Genomic DNA, 22441 nt, shown 5'->3' with positions numbered 1-22441 from the left:
ACTTCCCAGGACGGCCCACGGCTCCCGGGAGGACACGGGACAAAGCTCTCGGCTGCTGCCCTCTCCACAAGGATGGCAGCCCCACCCGGGCCCCAAACTCCAGGAGGGAGAGGCTGGTGAGTCCCCTAGGTGCAGGCTCTGTCCTTCCCGGTCCCCCAGCTCCCACCCCACCCACCCAACTGCCGAGGGCCACACACGACTCAGATTCCTAACAGCCTCCCAGTCCCACTAGCCCTAAGGAGGAGCAGGGCCCGGGCCCCCAGAGCTCCACTGCAAGCAGCCACACAGCCACACAGCCCCACGGCCACGCAACCCCACCCCACAGCCACAAAACCCCACGCCTGCCCGACGGCCACACAACCACACCCCACCCGCCACGGCCACGCAACCCCACACTTACACAACTGTAGCACAGGAGCACAACAACCCACTTACAGATTACTTTTCAACTGACCCAATTTTATCTTCAAAATGTCTTGCAACGATAAAGAGAGAGACAATTGATCTTTACCTGGCATTTCGTGACATTTGCTACTTCAGATGAACACAGAATGAAATACGGACCTGAACAGGCCCATTAGCCCAGGGAAAGCTGCTCTGCACTCAGAGGAGCCCCCGTGCCCTGCATCGGGCTGTGCACACTGCAGGGGGGGGTGGGGGACCGGTCTCCCCGCCCCGCGTGTGGCGTGCACACTCAGGGGGTGGTCCCCCAGCAGGAACCAGCAGATGCTTCGGGGCAAACAGCAGTCTGTCCCAGTGCTGGCTTCCTCCCCGAAGGGTCCCCGTGGGCAGGAAGTCTACTTTTAACACCCACAGGTTGTGTGCACACACATGCCCCTACTGGAAGCGGGGGGAGGGAGTTCTCACCGAACGTCTGTGCATCCCGCTGCAGACACTGTACAGTGGGCGGGGACACAGGACCGTCCCCGGTCCCCCTAGGTGGCCGCAGCTGCTGGGCTGAGATATCTGTAACAGGTGGAGGTAAGGACTCTTTCGTCTCTACCTCACTAAGAGTAGACAGAGCTGTTTCTCTCTCTAGTGAACTTGGACACACAGGACTGACCCTCAAGGTCAACACCTTGATGCAAACAGCCTCCTGCCCTTGGCGGCTGGCTGGGCTGTTGTCTGCAGCGAGCAGGGAAGGGCCTACGTGCAGACTGACTGTGAGGGGCCCGGGTGCGGCTGAGCCCAGCTGGCACCTGAACTTGGCCCCAACATGCTCCCTAAGCCTGCACTCCTCGTGCGAACCACATGGTCCCGGTGACCCAGCTTTCCCCGGGGGGCAGAGGCACAGTGCCTCCGTGACCTGCCCCCAAGAAAGGCCCTGGGTTCGGGGTGCCTGTGGGGCTGCCCCGGGCAGGAACACGATGCTGCACCCCTGCGGCAGGGAGCACGCCCCGTGTGGCCCTGGGGGAGGGGAGCGGGCACCCCCCACCCCCGACACCCGGTTGTGCCCCCGCCACAGTGACAGACCTCGGCCGTGAGCCCGGACACCGAGCCCGCAGGGCCGACACGATGCGTAAGGCCCGGCTGGCGCAGAGCTCCCGGGGAAAACAGTTGGTCCGGAGCACACTCACTGGCTACGTGGCAGTTTAAACCGGCCGGCAGACATCTCCGTTAGGGACGTCTGTGTTTGCACCGTGTGCGGCTCGGACCCTAATTCACCTTCGCGGGTTCTGGCTTTCGTGGTCAGAAACAAACACCCCCTCCACTCCACAGGCACACGCCTCCACATAGTCCCGCGCCAGGGATGGGGACGGGGCTGAGGGGCTGCTGAATGGGGCGCTGGCCCCCGCGTGGAGAGGGACACGCGGACAGACACGCAGCACCCCGGCCGCAGGAGGCGCCGAGGGTCAGAGGGAGACGGGCCGGGCCGGGGAGGGGGCGGGCACCCAGCGTGGACCACAGGGCCACCCCCGCGGCTGGGGGGCCTCACGGCGAGCGCGTGTGCAAGTGTGGAAGCGCCCACTAGTAAGACGCGTTCTGGCCTGAGGGCCCCACTGGAAACCAGGGCTTCTAACAGGGCTGGAACTCATCCCCAGACTCTGGGGCCATTCAGGTAATTTCTGAACCTCATCTCGAGGCAATTTTGGCATATTGTTCTCTGCCCAAATCTGTCACTTTCTCCGTCCAAGTTCGGAGGCCTGTGGTCTGTCTGTCGGTGCTGTTAAGACCTGCGGGCCTATTTCACCGACGTTTTCAAATGCCCCTCTGAGATGTGTCTGCTTAACAGCTTTACTAACTGTGTGCTAATCCATTTATTTTTACTCATTAGTTCCTTTACTGGGTTTACGTTTAAGTTGCCTTTAGTTTTACAGATGCAACTTCTTCAGCGCGAAGGTCAGTTTACTTCTTAATCGTCTGTACTTCGCGGAAGCGTGCTGGCTGTGAGGGCCGCGACGAGCCCCGCACAGCTGCGTCCCCGGGGCCGCCATCTCTGCCATCTCCGCCGTCTCCGAGGCCCACTGCGCTGAAGGGGCTCTGCAGCTTCCAGACGCTGACTGCTCAGGTGCAACACTGCCACTACCTAGCCTCCCAGGGCAGCGACACTCAGCAAACGCGTTACTCTGGTTCCTGAGGGACGTGGGTGCAGCCTGCATTCCCAGACCTGGACCGCTCTGGAGCCCAGGCAGGACGACTGACTCTGGGGGACATGCCACAAACGCTGGGACCAACGACACCATTGCCATCTGCTCAGTTCCAGTCCTGTCAGCCCCCCACCGCCGCCCCCATCCTCGCCATTCAGGCTCACAGCCACCTAATGTGTACGCTGCCAACACTTGCCAACACGCCGCAAGTCCCCTGCGGCCGCCTCCGCCGGTCCTTCACGTGCCATGAAGGCCTCGATCTGCGCTCGCTGAGCCGACAGAAGAGCGTACTGATTGAGACTGCGCAGTGAGGAGCAAGCCCGGGTCCACGCTCCGGGGGTTTCTGCCCCGACAGCTGTAACCAGAGGTGCCGAGGCTGCATCCCCGAGGGCTGCGGCCACCGTGTGCTCCCTCCTGTGGTGCTGCCGCGGTGCCCCCTGGTGGGTCGTGGCCCCTTGCACTCCGCTGTCGGTCTCCCACTTCCTCTGCTTGGAGCCTCCTCCCTGCACCCTTCCTCCGCCCGCCACCTCCCCGAAGGGCTCCTGCCTCAGACTTCGTCACTCCACAGTTGTCCCCCACCGAATCTGGGGTCCTGTCCCAGTGCCCAGCTGACCCGTGGCTGCCCTGCTGGGGGGGCGGGGGGCAAGGCCTCGCTGACTGCTGTTTCCCCTCGGCTCCCCTCCCCATGTTCCCCACGGCAGGACACCCTGCCCCGCCCTCGGCGGTCTGACACCTGCGCCCTGTCCTCGCCCCATTTACGACTGCTGTGTCTCTGGCTCAGGCCGGCTGCTCCCAGCCCCCAGGCCCCCACAGTTCACAGAGCCCTGCCGTCCCAGGCCCCACACCAAGAGTGACCTGCCCCTTCTGCCCCTCCCGGTCTGGTGATGCACCGAACAGGGCCTGGCCCAGGGGAGGCTTTGAGGGGTGTGGTGGACCATCACCGAGAACGCCGCCCCAGGACCTGGGACAGCAGCGGACAGAGGCCCTTCCACCAATGGGCCACTCGGGACCGGAGGGCAGAATGAAGGCTGGACAGAACCAGACCGAAAGCCTGAGTGGGTCTCAGAAACCAAGGCGTGGGAGAGAGTCAGGCCCCCACCTTCCCTGCTGCCCCCGCCCTGGCACCTGCAGGCTGGGCCGAGGTAACACCAGGAGGGCCTGCCTTTCTCTGGGTAGACATCCTCCTCCGAAAATGGTTCTGTTCCCGTGGAAATGACACAGAGAACCCCGTTATTTCCCATGGGGCAGATCACAGTTCTGCCAAGGCCGGGGCTGCGAGAGCCTCTTCCCTGAGCACCCACTGCTGGAGGTGGCTCTGGGCCCCAGTGGCTCGGCTGCCTTCCGTGGGGCCAGAGTCACTCTCCTGAAACGCCACCACGGCAGGCACAGCTCCCGGTGCCCTCCAGGATGCCCAGGGTTCTTCATCTGAGTCCTGTTTCCTTCTGTCCGTCCCATCTGGTTCGATTCTCCAGCCCACTGTGGCACGCAGACTCGCGCTCCGCCCAGCCCCCGCAACGGCACGGCCCAGTCCACCTCGGGTCTCAGGGAGAAGTAGCCTCGCACCTCCCACCCCGCCCGGGCTCTGAGCAGGGCTCACAGCCCCCGGTTCTCGCCGCGGGGCCACTGGGCTGGGCCTGTCCCCTGCCCCCATCACCCTCCAAGCCAGGACGGCAGGCCTGCGAAGGCCAGCAGACACCTTCCCCAGAGGCCCAGGCCCACGCCTCTCGCACCAGGGCACTGCCTGCAGCCGAGCAGCAGCACACCGCGTCTCTTCCACGTGTGAGAAAATGCAGCTGCTCCCCATGGTCCCCCCCGGACCCTTGCCTCCACCAGGCCAAGGGCACTGCCCAGGCCACATCCGCCCACTGTGCCTGAGGCCCCGCCCCCAGCCTGTCCCTCACCTGCAAAAGGAGGGACACCTCCAGCCGGTCAGGGGCAGAGCCCGGCCCTGGTCCCCACGCAGTGTTCTCTTCTCTGCACCAGGCAGAGGATGGCCCAGCCAGCACCTCGGCTCACGGGGGGCGATCCCCACAGGGTGATGGGCCACCATGCGCAGGTGCGCCGTGGGGAGGATGGGCTAGGGACTTGGCCCACGCAGAGCCCCTAGGGGGGCCCAGAGCCTGATGAAGGGGTGCAGAAGTGGCTCTCCCTCTACGTCGGTGAGGACTGGGGCCCAGAGAGTCTGAGTCTCATGCCCCAAGTCACACGGCTACCAAGTGGCCAGGCCCGGGCCCAACACACTCACTGACGTGGCCCAGCCCCCTGCCAGCCCAGCGTGGGCTCCCGGAGCCTGGGAGCAGCCGCGCTAACAAGGCAGCCCGCAGATCAGCTGCCTTGCCCGGCGTGCTCTCCAGCAGCAGGGGCCAAGGGGGAGGGGGCTGCCCACCGGCCTCTCAGCGCCCTTCACAAACGACCCCGAGAGCTGAGGTGCAAGGACCCTCCCCACACCGAAAATCAAACGCAGACCTTTTGCGAGGCGCTCACTTACTTGAAAATCTCCTTCTTCGAGTATCTCCTTCCTCCATCGCACAAGGAAAGCGGCGCAGACGTACAGGTGGAAGCGGGAGAAGCCCTCGGGCTCAGACTGCAAGGGAGAAGACACGGCAGGGTCAGCGTGTGATGCGGGCGGGCTGCACAGGGCCAGAGCCGGGGCGCCAGCTGCTCCTCCCGCATACCAGGATGCCTGCACCCTCGTCTCAGCAAGGATGCAATCCTCTCCTGCAGGGCCAGCTGCCCGGGAAACAGGGCATGGAGAGCAGACCAGCTGTCAGCAAGTTCGAAGCCAGCGTCTGCTCACTCCCCCTGCACAGGTGACAGCCCTCGGAAATAGAGGGCAGGGCCCATGGACGGGGCTGTCACAGGTGAGGACAGCCGCAGCAGAAGCCACTCCCTCCCCAGCCAAACGGAAGGGGACGCGGAGCAGGGGTGGCTGGGCCGTCCCACACCCAGGGCCTCGGTCTCCTGGGCACCTGTCTGCACTGACCCTCTCTCACTGTGAGAGTCTCTCTTCCTTCACAGGTCTGTGTTTTAAAAACACACCAGCGTCCTTCAGTGTGTTCTGTGTCAGGAGGGGCCTTCCGGACACCAAGTCCACCAGTCTGCCAGAGTGCCCGCTGTAACGATTCTGCTAATTCGCGTTAACAACAGACATAAGTGTCGAAAAATAAAATGTTTATCTGGGTTGGAACTAAATCGACTAACAATTCAAACTCAATGAGATGCTGCTAAGGCCTCTGTGATGCCCACTCACCATGCACACTGGCCCCTTCCCCAGCCGGCCCTCATGCCGTATGCACGGCACCCCTGCACACTGTCCCCGGCAGCCGGCCCCCACCGTGACTCCGTGCTACTGAAAGATGGCCATCGCCTTTAGGACAACGTCCAAACTCTGTAACACAGCCCTCGGTCCCAGAAAGCCAGGCCCTGCCCCACCTCCCACCTGACCTTGGACCCTCTCGTTGCCCCCAGGCTGGACCCTTTCAGCCGTTCCTCTGCATCCCAGCCAGTGGGGACTCTTCCCTGGTCCTCTGGGCCAGGTCAAGCCTCTCCATCCCCAAGGCCCTCCTGTCCCTCCTCCTCCCGGGGCCAGGCTGGGTCCCTGTGCCTTTGACCCACTGTTGTCTTCAAGGCTCACGGGTCCTGTCTCCCACTGCCCTGGGGCCTCTCCTGCCCCCGGCCCCATGGCAGGGTTGCAGACAGAACGAAGTTACACCCCCAAATCCGTTCGTCCAGGTGCTGAGTGCAAAAAAAAAACCACCCTCAAAAACATAAATTCTAAAAATCGACACATTTGACCACACAAAAATTTAAAGTCTGCGTGTGACAGAGACGCCACAACGGAGGTGCAGGTGCGATCGCAGACCGGGGCAACAGCCTGCAGTGCACACAGGACAGGCACTGCACAGGCGTCCAGGACACAGACGCAGAGTTAACCCCTCAGAGCCTGCAAGGAAGAGACACACCTGGACAAGCGCGTGAGCCGGCTGAGCAGTCGGGACTCACAGGCAGTGCGACCGGTGAGCCCCGGGGCGCAGGAGAGGGTGGGGCTGCTGGTGGGCGGAGGGCAGTTCGCGTGGGGCAGGGGGAAGCTTCTTCCCCAGTCAGAGCATCTCCACACAGGGTCGGGGAGACATGTACAAGACTGCTGGATCCAGAGCTAGTTGTAAATTCAAAAAACTTTGAAACAACGTGTAAGTGTCTTTCAGCAGGAGAATGGATACTTTCTAGCATGTTCACACCACGTAAAACTACAAAGTGTGAAGACAAATGAAATACAGCTCTACCCATCAAGGTGAACAAATATTAAAAAGACAAAAAGCATGTTGCGAAGAACATCTGAGCGTGACGCCATTCACAAAAAGCTGCAGAGCGCGAGCTACCGCCGCGGGGCCAGGGTGGAACCTACCCAGGCAGGTTTGGAAATGACGGAGCCTTCCTCTGCTTCAGTGGTGGGAGTGAAACTTAATTTCTAAATGAGAACGAAACCAAAGAGCTGAGGCAAAATGAAACAACAATCAGACTTAACAACGCCGGGAGCAAACACACAGGCATTCACTGATTGTCTGCACTCCCTGCATATTTGAGATTTCTCACAACTAAAACAGACGGGGAATTACTCAAACCGTCCTTCCCGGAGTCAGCAAGAGGCCTGTCTCCTGGAGAGACCCCTGCTGTCTGCGGCCCCGCCCACCTGGTCCGGCATTCAGACTGTGGCCTCGGCTGTGCCCCACCCGGGGGTTCTGACCTCCATGACCTTGGACAGCCCTGCTCAGCACCTCCTTCCTGGTCCAGGGCACAGGCTGCTGCAGCCCCCCCACCCCCACCCTGGCTCTCCATCCACCTGGCCATGCAGGTCCTCACGGGTGGGGCTGTCCCCAGGCTGGCTCCCCAGCTGGAGGGTGAGCTGGGTGCCACGGAGCGCTGCGCCCGGCCTCCCGCACCCCCTGCTGTCCCCGGTTGGTGGTAGGAGGGAAAGCCAGCTGCCCCTGACTCAAGGAGCTTTCTTAAAGCTGCACTTCAGGCTCTGCAATGGAACTGCTTTTGCTTATAACACAAAAAAATTCAAGTTTAAAATGAGTGCAGATAAACTAAATGCAAATTACTTACGTATGACACACTTTCTAAAGTGTAGTGAAGGAGGCAAAGAAATAGTTTCCTTCTACTTTTTCTAATGGAGAAAACGTAATAAAAGGAACTATTTTTCACCTTTAATTGCATCATTAAGCTTCTTTGTAATTTTTGGTGCAGAAATAAAAACGAACGGCCTTCTGGCATCAGGAGATTTCCCTCTGTCTACGTGTTTATGTGGATGTATTTCTGAGGCCGTTCAAATGACAAGAATTGTCTCCCACCCCACGCCTGGATTCAACTTCAGCTGCGCAAGCGAAATTTCTGCTATGATTTCCTTTGAAACATTCATCACCAGGCCCCGTGCACCACAACCACCTGCGGGGATGCCGAGCACGGGCCTCTCAGAGCTCACTCCCAGACCCACGTGCGGGCGGGGTGAGTAAGGGGACCGTAAATCTCAGTCCGAGGTGCAGCCCGTCCTGGCACATAAAGGAGCCAGGTGCCCGCCCGCGCCTCGGAGCCGCTGCTCTGTCGTCTCCACGCCAGGCCCCACAATTGCTCCCAGGACGTGGACTGGCGTGTCTGTCCCCACCTGGGAGCACTCCCAGTGGCTCTGTGACAAAGGTCACAGCCCACCAAACCTGGCCCAAGAGTCACCGGAGCCCCGGAGCGCTGGTCTGGGGAAGAAGGTGACCCGCAGTCTGCTCCAGCAGCAGCTCCTAACTGGAATGAGCATTTTAAAGCCGTGTAGACTGAGAGAAACACGGAGCGTGACAGAAGACACTGGCACGTCTAAAAGCTCCTAACAAACGTTTACTCTGTGGTTGGCGCGCTCGCCAGGACTCCTGGAGATGCAGAACGCGCGGGTGTGGGTGTGGGCAGGACTGGAAGCCAAAGGACACGCACCCAACGAGACCGTGTCCGCCTGAAACAGACCAAGGTCCCACGGCATCGCATCAGCGCTGCGGTGAGACGCCACCGCACGGACGGCGGTGCTCAGGGACATGGGCTGACGTTAAGGAGCAGGCGAGTCCGAAACCAGAGGGAAGGCTGGCCGTTCGATGCCAACCCTGCACAGAAACACCCAGAGTGGTGGCCGACCCCATACGTGGCATCACGGCCCAGCCGGGCTGAGGGGACAACGCTCCGTGGCAGTGTGACAGCTGCGCTGGCCCTGACCCCTTGTCGGTCCCCAAGGGTGTTTCCATGGCTGTGTCCCCAGTCCCGTTAAATGCCAAGCGGCCAGTCCACCTACACAGTTCATTAACAGCAGACCCAATGTCCCCTGAGGGGTGGCAGACCCCGAGGGCTCAGAAGTGAAAAATGGCCCAGCTTTCCCGAGGGTCCTGGGGTTCTGAACACTGAAGCAAGCAGGCCAGCTCTCTGCCCCCCTCCAGTGCCCACTCCCTGTCACCCGCTCGGCCTCTGGCCCTGACAGTGCAGCTGACCCTTAAGTGCAAACAACGTACGTCGGCAAAACCCGATCAGGGTCACACAGTCAGTGGCCTCGATTCGGCGGGTTTTGGCCCGGGTATGAGCACAGGCCCTGGGAGCACACGGGGTGGCTCGGGCCACTGTAGCCCGAGGGAACAGGAGGCACGGGGCGGGAGCGGTGGGGGGGGCACTCAAATACAAATTCACCTCACCCCTGCAGCCCTGCCCACGAACGCCGGTCCCCTCCGTGAGATCAGAGCGTCCTCCAAACACTGCTCCGCCAGCGCCCCATGGGCCTGCGTGTGCCGGCCAACTCCCCACTGACCCCGGTGGCCCTGGCAGCGAGTGTGCCTGTGGACACAGCATGCTGCCCCCCGCCCCCCTACATCATCTGGGCCAACTGGCCAAAGCCTATGCTATTTGCTAGAAGGCCCCAAGGACCCTGCACACTCCCTCCACCCCTCCAGCCTGGGGCTGCTTCCGGCCGGTTCATGACGGAACAGTGCCCCGGGACAAACATGGCTGCACGCTCACCACCGGCACTCGGGGACAAGGGGGACACTGTCCGTCAGCTTCTGTTCTGAGATCACGGGAGACTCTCACTCAGCTGGAAGAAGCGACACAGAGAGGTCCCCGGCGCCCTTCCGTGAGCAGGACCTACGGTGGCTCTGTGGGGCCCACTCGGACACATGGGGCCCAGCCAGGCGTGCCCACCCCCAGACACCGCAGCCCTCTGTTCACATACGTGCATTTGGTGTGCTCTGCTCACTCGCCAGTGCATGTGGACGCGTGTGCACCCGTGTGCGTGGGTGGGGGGCCCTGGGACTTGCTCCGGGAGCAGCCTGGCTACCTTCCCTTCTCTGGCCTCCTGGTGAGCAAACACTGATTCAGCCGCAACAATCACGCTGTTCGGGGCCTGGGGCATCACTTTTCCCACTCGGTGCCTCGCACGCCGGTAAGACGGCCACCTTCCCAGCGGCTGCAGCTGCGCTTCCTGGTCTCCGTGAAGGGCTGAAACTTCTCTCCGTTTCAGCCCTTCTGGTGGGGCGCGGCGCCGGCGTGCTGGGGTTTCATGTGCGCTGCCCTGGAGACTAGTGACGCGGAGTGCTTTGTCAAGACGTCACTGGTTTGGTGCTCTGTCTCCCTTTTCATCAGGCCGCTGGCCTTTGTGATGCTGAGCTACCCGGTCGGCACACATCCTGGTGGGGCCCGAGGTCAGACGTGTGCGGGAAACTGTTTCCTCCAGGCCCTCGGCTGCTCCGGGCTCTGCCGGCCCCATTACTCTCCTACCTGCACGGCGCCCGCACAGCGCGGTCCCGGTTCCCGTGGTACTGTGGTGCTGTGGTGCATCTGAAGTTTGCAAGGCGAAGCCCTCCGAGCACTTTTTTAAATTCTGTAAGTTCTGCTGCCTTTGGTCCTTCTACAAAAACTAGAGCGCTTGGCAGGAGCCCGCACAGGCCTTCAAGCGCAGCCCCGGCCAGAGGGGAGAGAGCGGCCATGGTTCTGCCCCTGGGGAGCGCGAGGCGCCCTCACCGGGGAGCGGGACGCCAGCTGCAGCGCCCCGCACACGCCCCCATGATGGAGGAGACTGCCTTCCGCTCCGAGGCTGCGCGTGGCCCAGTCGTAAGTGGGTGCGGGGCTCTGCGTGCATCTTCTGAAACGACGGTGTGCTTTCTGCCCCGACCCTGTCACGAGGGCCAGACCCGCGTGCCTGGGACGAACCTGCTCAGTCGTGCGGTGCCGGCTGCCATCTTCACACAGCACACGACTTAATTCGCAGGAGTACCGGCCCGGCCCGTCTTTCTCCTTTCTTACAACGTCCTTGTCTCGCTCCGGTGCCCCCCTTCACTAAGAAAAAGAGCTGAGAAGCACCCTCCAAAGGAATCTAAGGTCGGAGTGGCCTCTTCTTCAGTGTTGGAGAGCTCACCAGTGAAGCCGCTGGCCTCCCAGGCGTCTCGCCGGAAGGGTCTCCCACGAGCTGCTCAGGCTTGCCGTTCCTTCTAGGGCGAAGCTGGGTCACCCGCGCCCTGCAAGGGACGTGTCCACTCCACCCATGCTGCACGTTGTGAGCTCGCTTTCCCTCACTGGCCGTTTGCCACCCTTCCTTTCCCACTTCCTCCCTTCCACTGACTTGCAGATCAATTCCCTCCTTTCCCTAGCTTCTAAAGCTGGGGAGTACACCGACTAACTCCAGCACTTACAGGAACACGCACGCTCCCCGCGCCCCGCGCTGGCTGCGCCCCCCCAAGTTCGGACGTCCCTCTCACCGGTCCTCCGGTGCCCAGGACCCTCTGACTTCCCTGTGCCATCTCCAACTCGGGCTCTTCGGCGGCACGCTGCTTGTGTCCACAGCCCCGGGAGGGGGGGGTCTCAGACGTCACCCTGGTGGCTCTCGCGTCATTCCGTCACGGCCAGACAGAAGTGCCTGGCTGGCTTCCAGGCTCTCCCACCCTCAGACTCGCTGCCCCGTGGGCATGGTCACTGTGCGTGTGGGCAGAGTGTGGCTGGGCGTGTCCAGCACCGGGGGTTGGTGAGACGAAGCAAGGCACCTGCTGACACTCATTCTCCAACATCTGCACCTAGTTTTGATCTGGGTGTTGCACCCTTTACTGGGACAGAAAAATTAAAGCCCCCAGGATACGTGGGCTAGGTGTTCCGGTGACAGGGGCAGCACCGACACCTCTTTAGGTTAACTGGTCAGTGTGCAGCCCCCTGACAGTGCCGTCCTTGTCCACTTGGACGCTGAGCGTGGCCCTGGGTAGGAAGGTAACGGGGCAGAGCACCCCCATCGCACCTGAGGGCCCGGGCTGCACGGCTCTCACCAGCTCCCTCCTCTCACCCGCCCTGTGCCCAGGGCGCTGCCTCCCAGGCCCTGGCATGCCCCAGCATCGCAGCCTGGTGCCCCACCTCTGAGGGGCACACAGTCCCCCTCCTGCCCCAAGTGTGTGTCCCAACCGGAGCCTAGAGGCCAGCCCACCCACCTGCCCTCGGGCCCGAGGGCGCGACTCTGCCTTCCTGCCAGCTCTGCTGCACTGACAAGTCTGTTCCCAGAAGTCCGTCGAGCATCTCAGGTGCCGGGGGTTCTGGGATGCGATACTTAAAGCTCAGCAGGCCACGAAGCCGCCCTAACACACACAGGAAGCGACCCTTGCTGCACCGCAGCCCCCTCCCTGCTGGCCTGGGCCTGGTGCGCGTGGATGCTCACAGGGGCGGCTGCTGTAGGAGGGCTGGAGGCCAGAGACCACCGACAGCCGGCCCGGGGCTCCTGGCTGTGCCTGGTGGGCGATTCAGCAGGACGGTAGTGGGACAGCTGCCTGGGACATGGAGCTCCTGTGCCTGGTGACCAACAGGACAGCAGAACTGTGGGTGCCCCTGCCAGGGCCCTGCCTCTTCCCTGGGGAGCTGGCTCTCAGAGCCTCCCAGGGACTCGCATGAAAACACGTCCAGAACAGGCATTAGACAGGGTGTGCGCATCTGCTTCCCAAACCCACACAAAGAAGGTGGTTACTCACTTGAGTGCCGTAGCCTAGGAACGACGAGGGATGCACTTCACAGACACGCCTGCTTCTCTCCGGAGACAGGACTTCAAAGTTGCCTGAGAGGGAGCGAGACCCAGCACGAACCCAGCGCCTGCTGCCAGCACCTCCCGCGCGGTCATGGCAACACTTCCGGCAGAAACCTGACACCCGCCAGGCCCTTCCCCTGGGTTCTCCAAATAGATGGGGCGGCACACGTCACGGGCACCAGGTGGGACCACTCGGCCCAGGCGGGGCCACCCCATCCTGCGGCCGGGCCAGCACGCAGACGGGATCATCGGTCTGGAGGGGCAAGGGGCGGGTGTGAGTGTGCCCAGCAGTGCCGTCACTCTGGCGTCGCCACGACAGTCGGGATCTCAGACCGGAATCCGCCTCCTTTAATTCTGTGTTTCTCCGAACCTGCCCCAGAACAACGTCCCCAGGCCTACAGACCGGCCCCGGACTGCTGTGCCCCTAGAGCCACGGGCTCCTCCTCTAGCCTGCCAGCGGCCTGGGTGTCGGAGGCCTTCCCCGGATGCAGCCTCCTCGCAACTCGTCACCACCTGGGCAGAGCTCTGTGGCAGATGCACCAAGGGACGCCGGTGTGGGGAGCAGGCACAGGCGGTCCCTGGGGGCCTCTCCGGCCTCAGTGTCGGGTGTCCTCCGTGGGGAGGCTGCCCAGGAGCCCCAGGGAGGCGTGACGTCACTGTGTGATGGAGGGGCCCGCAGCACACTCAGACCCGGGACACCAGCACCTGGGGCACAGGTGGCCGTGCACTGCAGCCCCGAGCAGCGCAATGCCGGGGGGGGGGCCCTGCCACCTCGAGTTTCCTGGGTCACAGCTACTGCTTCACCGAGTCTACACTTCTTCCTAAACAGGGAGGGAGTCTCTCAGCACTGTTTTTCCTGGAATAATTTTTTATCCATCATTTTTATGGCAAAGTTAAATTTTAAGAGGGAATTAAGAGAGACAGAAAATCTACTGCGTATTCCAGCCCCCAAAGAAAGACTTTATTAAATGCAGAACTTCCAGTTTTACATTCAAATCTGACCCCAGAACCAGAAAACTTTCCTTGTGTCCCAGAGCCCACCACCCTTCCTCGACGGTCTGTGGCAGGGAGCAGGCTCCCCACCAGCAGCACAAGAAGCATTGCCCAGGGGCACAGCCACGGGGTCGGAGTACAGGGCCGCACCATCGCCACCTGAGCAAGCTCCAGCAGCGGCCTCCAAGTGCGACCTGCAGGACACTGGGCAGTGCAGACCGGGACTCGAGGCCCCTCTGCACCCAGCACTGTGCAGCCCCCCACGGTGCCGGCACAGCAGGGCACGGCCCCAGGCCCCACCAGGCAGGCCCAGCAGGGGTGGCAGGTGCCACCCGAGGCACTGCAGCACAGCGGGCGCGTGGACGGGCCTGGCCACGAGAAAGCCACGCTGCTGCAGTGGGCGTGTCCCCTCCAGCTGAACGAGGGCCGGGCGCTGCCCAGCTGGAAGACACCCTCACTAGGAGGAACCACAGCACAGCATCTTCTCAGAACCACATCGCGGCCCCAGCCAGGGGGCCAGAGTGTCCCGGCGTGGCCCGGGCCCTCCACCCCCCCTCCCCCGCAGCGCGGCAGCCTCTTCCCCTGCTTGCTCCCGGAAGCTTGGAGGCTCCCCACCATGCCTCCACCTCGGGGACCCTCTGCGTCCACACCTGCCTGAGTGCACGCCGGGCCTCTGGACCCGTGACATGCGCGTCCACCTTTAACTGCTGAGGTTTAGACACCATGCTCTCTGAGCCCCGGGCACACTGGGCTGCTCCCAGCAGGAGCCCAGCTCTGTGTGGGGCTCCCTCAGGGACCAACGGTGCCACCGCCCAGCCCAGCCACCCCTCTCACAGGCCCTCACTTGGCCCGGTGGGGCCCCCGGCTCCTCCCTGCGTGACGGACAGACGACGTCTGCATCACACCGAATCCCTGGGCTCAGAAACCCCAGTGAGGAGACAACGCGTTCCTACTGAGCCACGTTGGCCGCTCTTCCTCTTTCCCAGAACACCCACAAACCAGGGCCACCGCACAGGCAGGCACCGAGCTTCCCGGCTCTCAGGCCCAATCACAGGGTGATTAGTGGGCGGGTACCTCTGACCTTGAGCTAAGGGTTTCCCTTTCTAACTGGACTGTAAAAGCAAAGAAGTGGGTGCAGCCCACCCGAGCAGGGCAGCCCAGAGCCCAGCACCTCAGGGAGTGGGGACAGCAGCCAGCACTGCCACCAAAAAGCACCAGGACCACAGGGACCTACCGAGGGTCACACCAGGAGGGCACAGGCTCACAGGGCCCGGTGGGAATACTGAGTGCTGACCCACGTCCCTGGCTCCGGGCTGCGAAGGCCCCTCGGCTGAGCCCCAGAGCACCACGTGGAAAACGGAGACCGGGCCACTCCTGCAGGGCGGTGGGGCCTCACAAGGTGACCTGTGCTAAGGGCCATGACAGCAGCTGCCACTCATGGGTTCTTCGTACACGGGGGCTTTTTCTCGTCACGGCTCTCTCTTCTGCAGCACTTCAGGAGGCTGAGCCCCACGGTGGGCTGTAAGCACCCTCTCAGGCACAGCGTGCAAGCTCACTGTCAACAGCTCCAGGGGTCCCAGGACAGGGCAGCCGGCTGTGGCAGTGTGAGTTCAGCACAGCAGGGATCGGGGAAACGACCCTCGGCGGCACTGGGCTGGGGCGGGCCACTCAGGAACCTGGGCGCATGGATTCAAACGCATGCGCCACGTGACAACAGACGTGGGCCAGACGGGTGACACGGCCCCAGGGCTGATGCGCCTCAGGGACAGGACAGCAGACAGGGACGTTCTGTGACCACGGCCTGCTTGCGGCGGCGACCTCAACGCACGGCCCGGCTCCGGGGCCCCACCCCAAGCACCCGCACCGACGTCCAGCCGGCACCCCAGGCTCGGCAGCCAACTCCCGCTTGCCGCAGACACGAGGTCGATGGCGTCTCAGCCCCGACTCTCACTGGGTGCTTTAGTCAAATGAACTCCTCACAAAACTTTCTTTTGCAACTTTTGTTGTATTAGACTTTGCAATAAGAGTTATTTCTAACAATGTACAATGTAATTAGCCACTTAATATCATTAAGAAAATTTATGAGCCTTTCTGAGTTGAAAAACAGCCCAAAACGGTATTTATTAGCTCTCCGGGGCTAAAAACAGGGTCCTACTGCCTCCGTTTAAAAAAACGTCCAGTCACAAATAATATGTCTAATTATGTATTGAACTAATTCTCGCCTTCACCTTTTGAATTTCTAAACTCCTTGCCTCATGTATCATTTTAATTGTTTCTCCAGTTCATTCCCAGAGAAACCGGGAGGGAGAATTAATTAATGGCCGAGGAGAGGCTGCCAGCATTGTTCCCGACGCAGCTGAGCCTGGCCTCATCTGCATGTCTCCTTTGTCCCAAACAATGGCACCGCTGAGATTGTGGTGCGGGATTGTTGGCTCATTAAAGGGGACACAATCGTATCCATTCCCACAGATACTCATCACAACCGCCTTTCACTGCAGCCCAAGCCCTGGGCACAGACAGCAGCCCCGAGCCGCCCGCCCCCGGCCTGCAGGGACCCTCCAGGCCTCTGAGTACCTCGCTGCACGGCACACCGACCACAGGGTTTGAGAGTACTCAGGACAGGCTCCACGGAAGGGGGACACTCTGCGGTGTGGAGGCTGAAGCACGGCAAGGCCACCCTGAAAGGGCCCCGTCCCGATGGCACGGCCCAGCCACCACCGTGTAGCACCCCGGGTGAGCTGGCCCTCCTGACGCCCAGCACCTCACACATCTCCACCCCCGCCCCCGCCGGTGATGCCAGCAGAGGGGACCAAGGGCACTGAGGTGCCAGGCCTTCTCCCTGACGGGGGGGCCACATGGAGGGCCACCTACCCAACATCAGCAGCGTCCTGCGAGAGCAGGCAGCCTGGCACCCACAAAGGGCACCCCAATTTCTGTCCGTGAGGTCCCCCACTGCGGCTGGTGGAGGAAACAACAGCCAGGACACCAGCACCGCCCTCCCGCTGTTACTCCTACACTCTCTGCGGACCGCTCAAGGGGCATCTGCTCTCTGTCCTGCCTCAGCCAAAGGGCCCTCCAAGGCAGGAGGCGGTCCTCACTCGCCTTCCCACGTCCCTCCTGGGGCACCGGGCCTGGTGCCCAGATGGGCAGGTGCCCGCCTTCCCTGACATCGTCCACGAACTCCTCCCTCCCCTTGGCTGCTCCAGGCACCTTCTCGTCTGCCTGACACCACATGGCATCCGTGGGGCCCGCTTCTCCCAGGGTCTTATGTCCATTGGGAATGGTCCCCAACAAGTGTCCAAGGTCCTCCAACTCCGTGCGTCCAAACCAGGACTCAGGATTTCCCCAGAATCCACCCGCCCACTGCCCCACGCCAGATGAATGGGCTGACCGGGGCTCTCCTGGCAGGACCCCCGACATGCTGAGGAGTCCGTGGGTCTCCTGCCGAAGGACCTGGAGACACTGGCAAGGACAAAACCAAACACTGAGGCAGTGGCCCCAGGTGGCGGGAGGATGAGGCTGGGCCATCGAAGGGCGGTCCTGCCCAGGCAGGGGCTGCAGGCAGGCACACGGGCCCCCCCACCACAGTCTGGTCACCTGGAGTTAAGAGACAGGACGGGTGGAGACTGAGCCCTCCCACCTCCCAGCTCTGAACCAGAGGGAAGGGGTAAGGCCCCCCCAGCCCCCAGCCAATGGGCGCAGCACTTCTGAGGGCACATTCTGCTCCGCCCCACGGAGAGCCACAACAGCCAGGAAGAAATTGGACCGCAGGCCCCACCTGGCGACCCGGGAAGCCCCTGCAGAGGTGCAGGGCACCTGCTCTGGGTAGCAGGGCTGCCCTGAGAGGGAGCCACACCTGGGCTGGCACAATGCAGGAGAGGAAGTCGGAACACTTCCTATTTTCAGTAACATGAGTGAGGGACCGAAATCAGACCGAAAATAACCGTAATTTATGACAGAACGAACTCGTTTAAGGAAACACCGATACGCCCTTCACAACTGGGCTCTTCCCAATGACGGGGATTAGAGCACACAGTACATTTTTCAAAAGACACTGTCGGCTGCAGGGAGGAAATTAAAGACACTTTTGAAGTTAATATTTATTCTTTGTGAAACTTAATTAAAGAGAGTTTATTCCTGACACCTCAATGCCCCAGACCCGGCGTGTGATGAAAGACAGAGAGTGTCGCAGAGACGCCCTGAGCACACGAGCGCCGGGGCCCCAGCACCCGCTGCACGGGGACGGGGACTGCGCAAAGCGGCCTGGCCCTCCCCGCCGCTGGGCAGGGCCGTGCACGCACAGCGCTGGGAAGGCAGCTGTTCTCCCGGAAGTGTGTGCCCATGCCGTGCCCGAGCACAATGCCATTGGGTGAAGGGGGACTGAACCCTTGGTACTTCCGACAGTGGCCGCGCTGGGCCGCACAGCCCAGTCTGCGTGGACGCTGCACAGGGGTGTCTGCGCCGTGGCCCCATGTCTCCTGAAGCACACGTGGCCCCCACGGGCTCCGGTGGGTGCATGGAGCCGCACAGGCCTGTCCCGCATGGCGACCAGCAAAGCGGGCCCAGCGGATGTGAGTGTGCCCCCATGCGCCCACCCAGGGCACCCCCACGCCCGGGGGCCTGTGGCCCTGGCCTCGCCCGAAAACAGGGTCTCTGTAGATGTGGTGAAGGCAGGGTCACCCCCAGTCCAGTGACTGGTGCCCCCAAGAAGGGGAACTCAGACACAGGCACGGGAGGGCACTGCTCTACACGACAACAGAGGCAGAGACTGGGCAGCGCGGCTCCAAGCCAAGGACACAGAGGCCCGCAGCCAGGCTGGGAGCTGGGACAGAGGCGGGGACAGGTGTCTCTGGGCCTGCAGCAGGAGCCGGCCCTGCTGACACCTGACGCCTCGCCGCGGTGCCCAGGACTGGGAGGGAAGATACAGCGGCGGCTCTAAGTGCCCGTTTGTGGTCAGAGCCCAAGGCAGTGCGCCACACAAGGAATGCCCTCTGCCTGGGGCCCCAGGCATTGGCTGGGCTGTGCCACACGTCCTCAAGCCTTCCAGGAGTCTCGCACCGGCTGTCGCCCAAGCAGACGGGCCTCTCAGGGTGGCAGACACACCCCAGGGCCAGCCCCACCCAGAGCCGGCTGGAGGTGCCACACGGGAAGAGGAGCCTCTGACTGCACATGCCAGGGTGTCAGAGAACAGAACACGGACCCCAGTGTGAGAAACCCTCCTGGGACCCTCGCCCGCCCTCGACGCAGGCGCCGTGCCGAGCACTCTTGTACCGTTGGGGCGTCCAAGGACAGGCCCTCAGACTCAGACCGAGGCCACACGGCCAGGTGGCATGGCCATACAGCGCCTGGGGCCTGGTCTACCTCCAAAGAGGACGGTGTGCTGGGCACTGCCCATAGCCCCGGAGGGCCCCCAGACTCGCCCAGGGCCACGCCACGCCACGGAGACTGGTCGGAGCCTGGGGCCAGCGCTTCCCACCCCACGCCCCCCGCTAACAACTCACAGTGGAGCAGCAGGGTGTGCACAGGGAAAGGCGCAGGCAGACGCAAGAAAGTCAGGGCCCATCTCTGCCAGGCGCAAAGCCTGGCTCTGAGGCCGGTGTGGGCGGAGGGGGGCTGTGTCCCCAGTGCCCCCCCCAAGTGGAAGCCTTCCGCCACAAAGCCCTCAGCAGCTGAATGCTGAAAGGTTAGAATAGGCTGATTAAATTACATTTGCATATGCATTCCTGTTTTGAATACTCAAGAAATAAAAACTTGCAATGCTTCTCAAACAATGCAGACTTTATGCATATTCAGATTTTCCTTTCTGTGGGGGCACTGGCTCCCTTAGCCGATGGGCCAGACAGAGGCCCCCTGGAAGGCAGCTCCCAGTCACCATGCAGGGACCCTCCGTGTGCCAGCCACTCAGATGGCCCAGCATAAAGCGACAGAGCCAGGACCCTCAGCTCTGCTTCCCGAGAGGTCTGCAGCCTTTCGCACCTCAGACTCCGGAGGACGAGCTGGGCGCTGGCCGGGAGCTTCAGCCGCCTGGCTTGCAGACAGGAGGGCCCAAGGCGGAGGAGTTCGGGGGGAGGGAGGGCGAGGGGTTCCCACTCTCTGCCGCCTCACGCAATGAGAACTGGACCTCAGGGGAAGACAGGTTTCCTCTCCCTGCACCTTTGGAGCCTGCCTCTCCCCTGATAGCAGCCTCCTGCCAGGGCTGGCTCCAGAGCGAGCTACAGGCTGTGCCCAGCTGCCCTTGGGGAGGCCCCTAACCCCGGTCTAACAGGCACCTCCACCAGGGACACAGACTCAGTCCCACTGGGGCTTCTGGGAAATGTGCCAACAGGCCCAACATGCCCTCCCCTTACAGTCAGGCCCCGCCCTCTGCCCTGCAGGGATGGTGCAGAGCTACAGGGGGCGAACAGGCCCTGCAACCTACAGCCTCCTGTCGCTTCCCCCTGTTGCTTCCCCCGCTGGGTCCGCAGGCCTGGGGTCTGCAGGCGGAACCCTGTGCGGTGGCCCTGCTCCAGGATTCAGCACCCGGGCAGACAGTGCGAGCGACCAGACACGAAGCCGAGGGGACAAAGCGCCGGCCCGTGGCGGTGCTGGGGCAGGGGCCTCCGAAGCGTCTGACCCAGAATGCAGGGGCTCGGGGCCCACTTGGGAGGAATTCAGTAAAAGCCTTGAGCCAAGAGAAGCCACCCTGCAATAGTCGCCTGACAAAAGGAAACTTCCTTTCCTTAAAACATAGCCCCTAGGGTGGTGGCTCCCCAGCGCCCCTCACTCAGAGGCGGCTCCCATGGGCCGTCCCAGAGCATACTGCCCCTTCTCACCACGGCCCATGTGCTGCTCAATTTAAGTTTCAGGGGGTCAAAACTAGGTTAACTCAAAAATCAGTCCGGGCTGGTGTAGCTCAGTGGATTGAATGCCAGCCTGCAAACCAAAGGGCCAACGGTTGGATTCCCAGTCAGGGTACATGTCTGGGTTGTGCGCCAGATCCCCAGTAGGAGGCGCACGAGAGACAACCACACACTGATGTTTCTTTCCCTCTCTTTCTCCCACACTTCCACTCTCTAAAAATAAATAAGTAAAATCTTTAAAAAAAAAATCAGTTCCTTGGTCTCATTTCTCAAGTGTCGAATGACCCGCTATGCCTAGAGACCACCCGACTGGGCTTCCCTCTTCCAGAGCCTCCTGCTGCACAGCTGCTCCGGAGTCTCTCCCCGACTCCCACGCTCTCCCACAGCCCAGCTCTCCCTCCTCGCTGGGGCACCCCCTTCCCCCGCCCCCTCCCCTGGGCCCCGCTCATGCGTCTCCTTCTCTTTGATCCGAACAACACTGCTCTGCGTGTCTGCGTGTGTCTGCGTGTGTCCCTGTGCATGCCACATTCACCCATCACTGACGGACACTTAGGTCGTTCCCGCATCTCGGCTGCTGTGAACACGGGGGAGGGACTGCACACTCTGAAACACTGGAGAGAGGGACGGAGGAAGCAAGCAGAGATAGGACGTTCGGCGTCCCTGCGCTCGTGGAGGTTATGCTGGCAAACGGCCGCTCCACCCAAAGCAATCTCCAGGCTTGCTGCGGCCCCACCGAGGTTCCAACGGCATGCCAACGGAACCAGGAAAAGCAGCCTCACGTACTGGGACCACCACGGAACCCGAGGACTGAGCAGCCTTGGGCCCGCCGACCTTCCTCTGCCCTCCAGGATGGAAGAAGGCTCTGTCTCCTGCCCTTCAGGAATCTGCTCTGTCCGCTCGCTGGGCCTGGCTCCTCCCATCTGTTCCCACAGGGAAGCAAGGCAGCAGCACCCAGGCAATGGGGGTAGCAGACCCGCCTGCAGGGCCTCCCCCATCGGCCTTCAGACCCACGCGGGGCAGCCCAGCCTCCCCTGCTCCACTCCCCCTTCTGCTGGGCTGGCTGGCGGGGGACTGGCTTCTGCAGGAGGGCAGCTGTACCTACCTGTGACAGTCCCACCCCCGGCCACTGGCCCTGCCCTCCCTTCCCATGGGCTGTCATCTGTGCGGGAAGAGAGAGGGGCCACCGGCTATACCCGGTCCGTCCTCCACGCCCTGTCTCCTGGCCGCCAGTCCTTCAGGAGAGGATTGCATCCACTCTGATGAGACGCAATGTAGGCGTCAGGGCATTCGGGAGGAAAGGCCACGTCCCCCAGCTAACTCTACGCCTGCTCTTGTGCATGTGACAGCGAAGCCTGCTGGCTTCCTCACGGACACAGGCCAAGAGCGCCAGCGAACGGGCGGTGGGAGAGAAGCAAGAGTCGGGGAGGAACCACGGGACACGGCACCCGCCCTGGCCGAGCAGCACGCAGGGAGCTCGGGCCTGAGGAGCCCAGGTCCCCAGCAGCGGCTGCTAGCACAAGACCAAGCCCGGAGTTGTGCCTCTCACCCGAGGCTGCCAAACCCTACATGCTGGCCGGCTGGCTGAGGAGGGTGACGCATCCTTCCGGGTTGGGGAGCAGAGGACAGCTCCGGACAGCTCCAGACAGCCCAGCCCGCCCGGGAGCAGGGCCATCTCCCACTGTGGGGCAACTTCCAGCAGTCTGTGGCTTTAACGCCCTCCCAGGCCTGAGAGGAGGCACGTCCGTCACGTGGGTGCCTCTGTCTGGCATGGGGCCGAGGACAGAGAGGGTGCTGGTTACTGAGCTGCTCTTGACACAGGACCCTCGAGGTGCCCAGCAGGGGTCACAAAGCTGCTGCACCCACAGTGGCCCCGCTGACGAGCAACGGGTTGGGGGGAGGGACCACCAACTGCCGCCCTGTGATCACTGTGGTTTCACTGCCAAGGATGCAAC

General features: G+C 62.3%; 1 protein-coding gene across 1 annotated transcript in view; it reads right to left on the bottom strand.

Annotated features, from left to right (window-relative positions):
- Positions 1-22441, bottom strand: part of TBC1D22A (TBC1 domain family member 22A) — a 133693-nt gene that overhangs the window by 8614 nt on the left and 102638 nt on the right. The window contains exon 12 of the mRNA XM_024579417.3: positions 5077-5172. Within this exon, the coding sequence (XP_024435185.1) occupies positions 5077-5172 (96 nt within the window). The remainder of the gene's footprint in view (positions 1-5076; positions 5173-22441) is intronic.

Source organism: Desmodus rotundus, chromosome 3 (assembly GCF_022682495.2).
Source record: "Desmodus rotundus isolate HL8 chromosome 3, HLdesRot8A.1, whole genome shotgun sequence".
NCBI lineage: Eukaryota > Metazoa > Chordata > Mammalia > Chiroptera > Phyllostomidae > Desmodus > Desmodus rotundus.
Note: the sequence above shows the minus strand (reverse complement) of the source record. Positions and strands in the feature narration are given on the sequence as shown.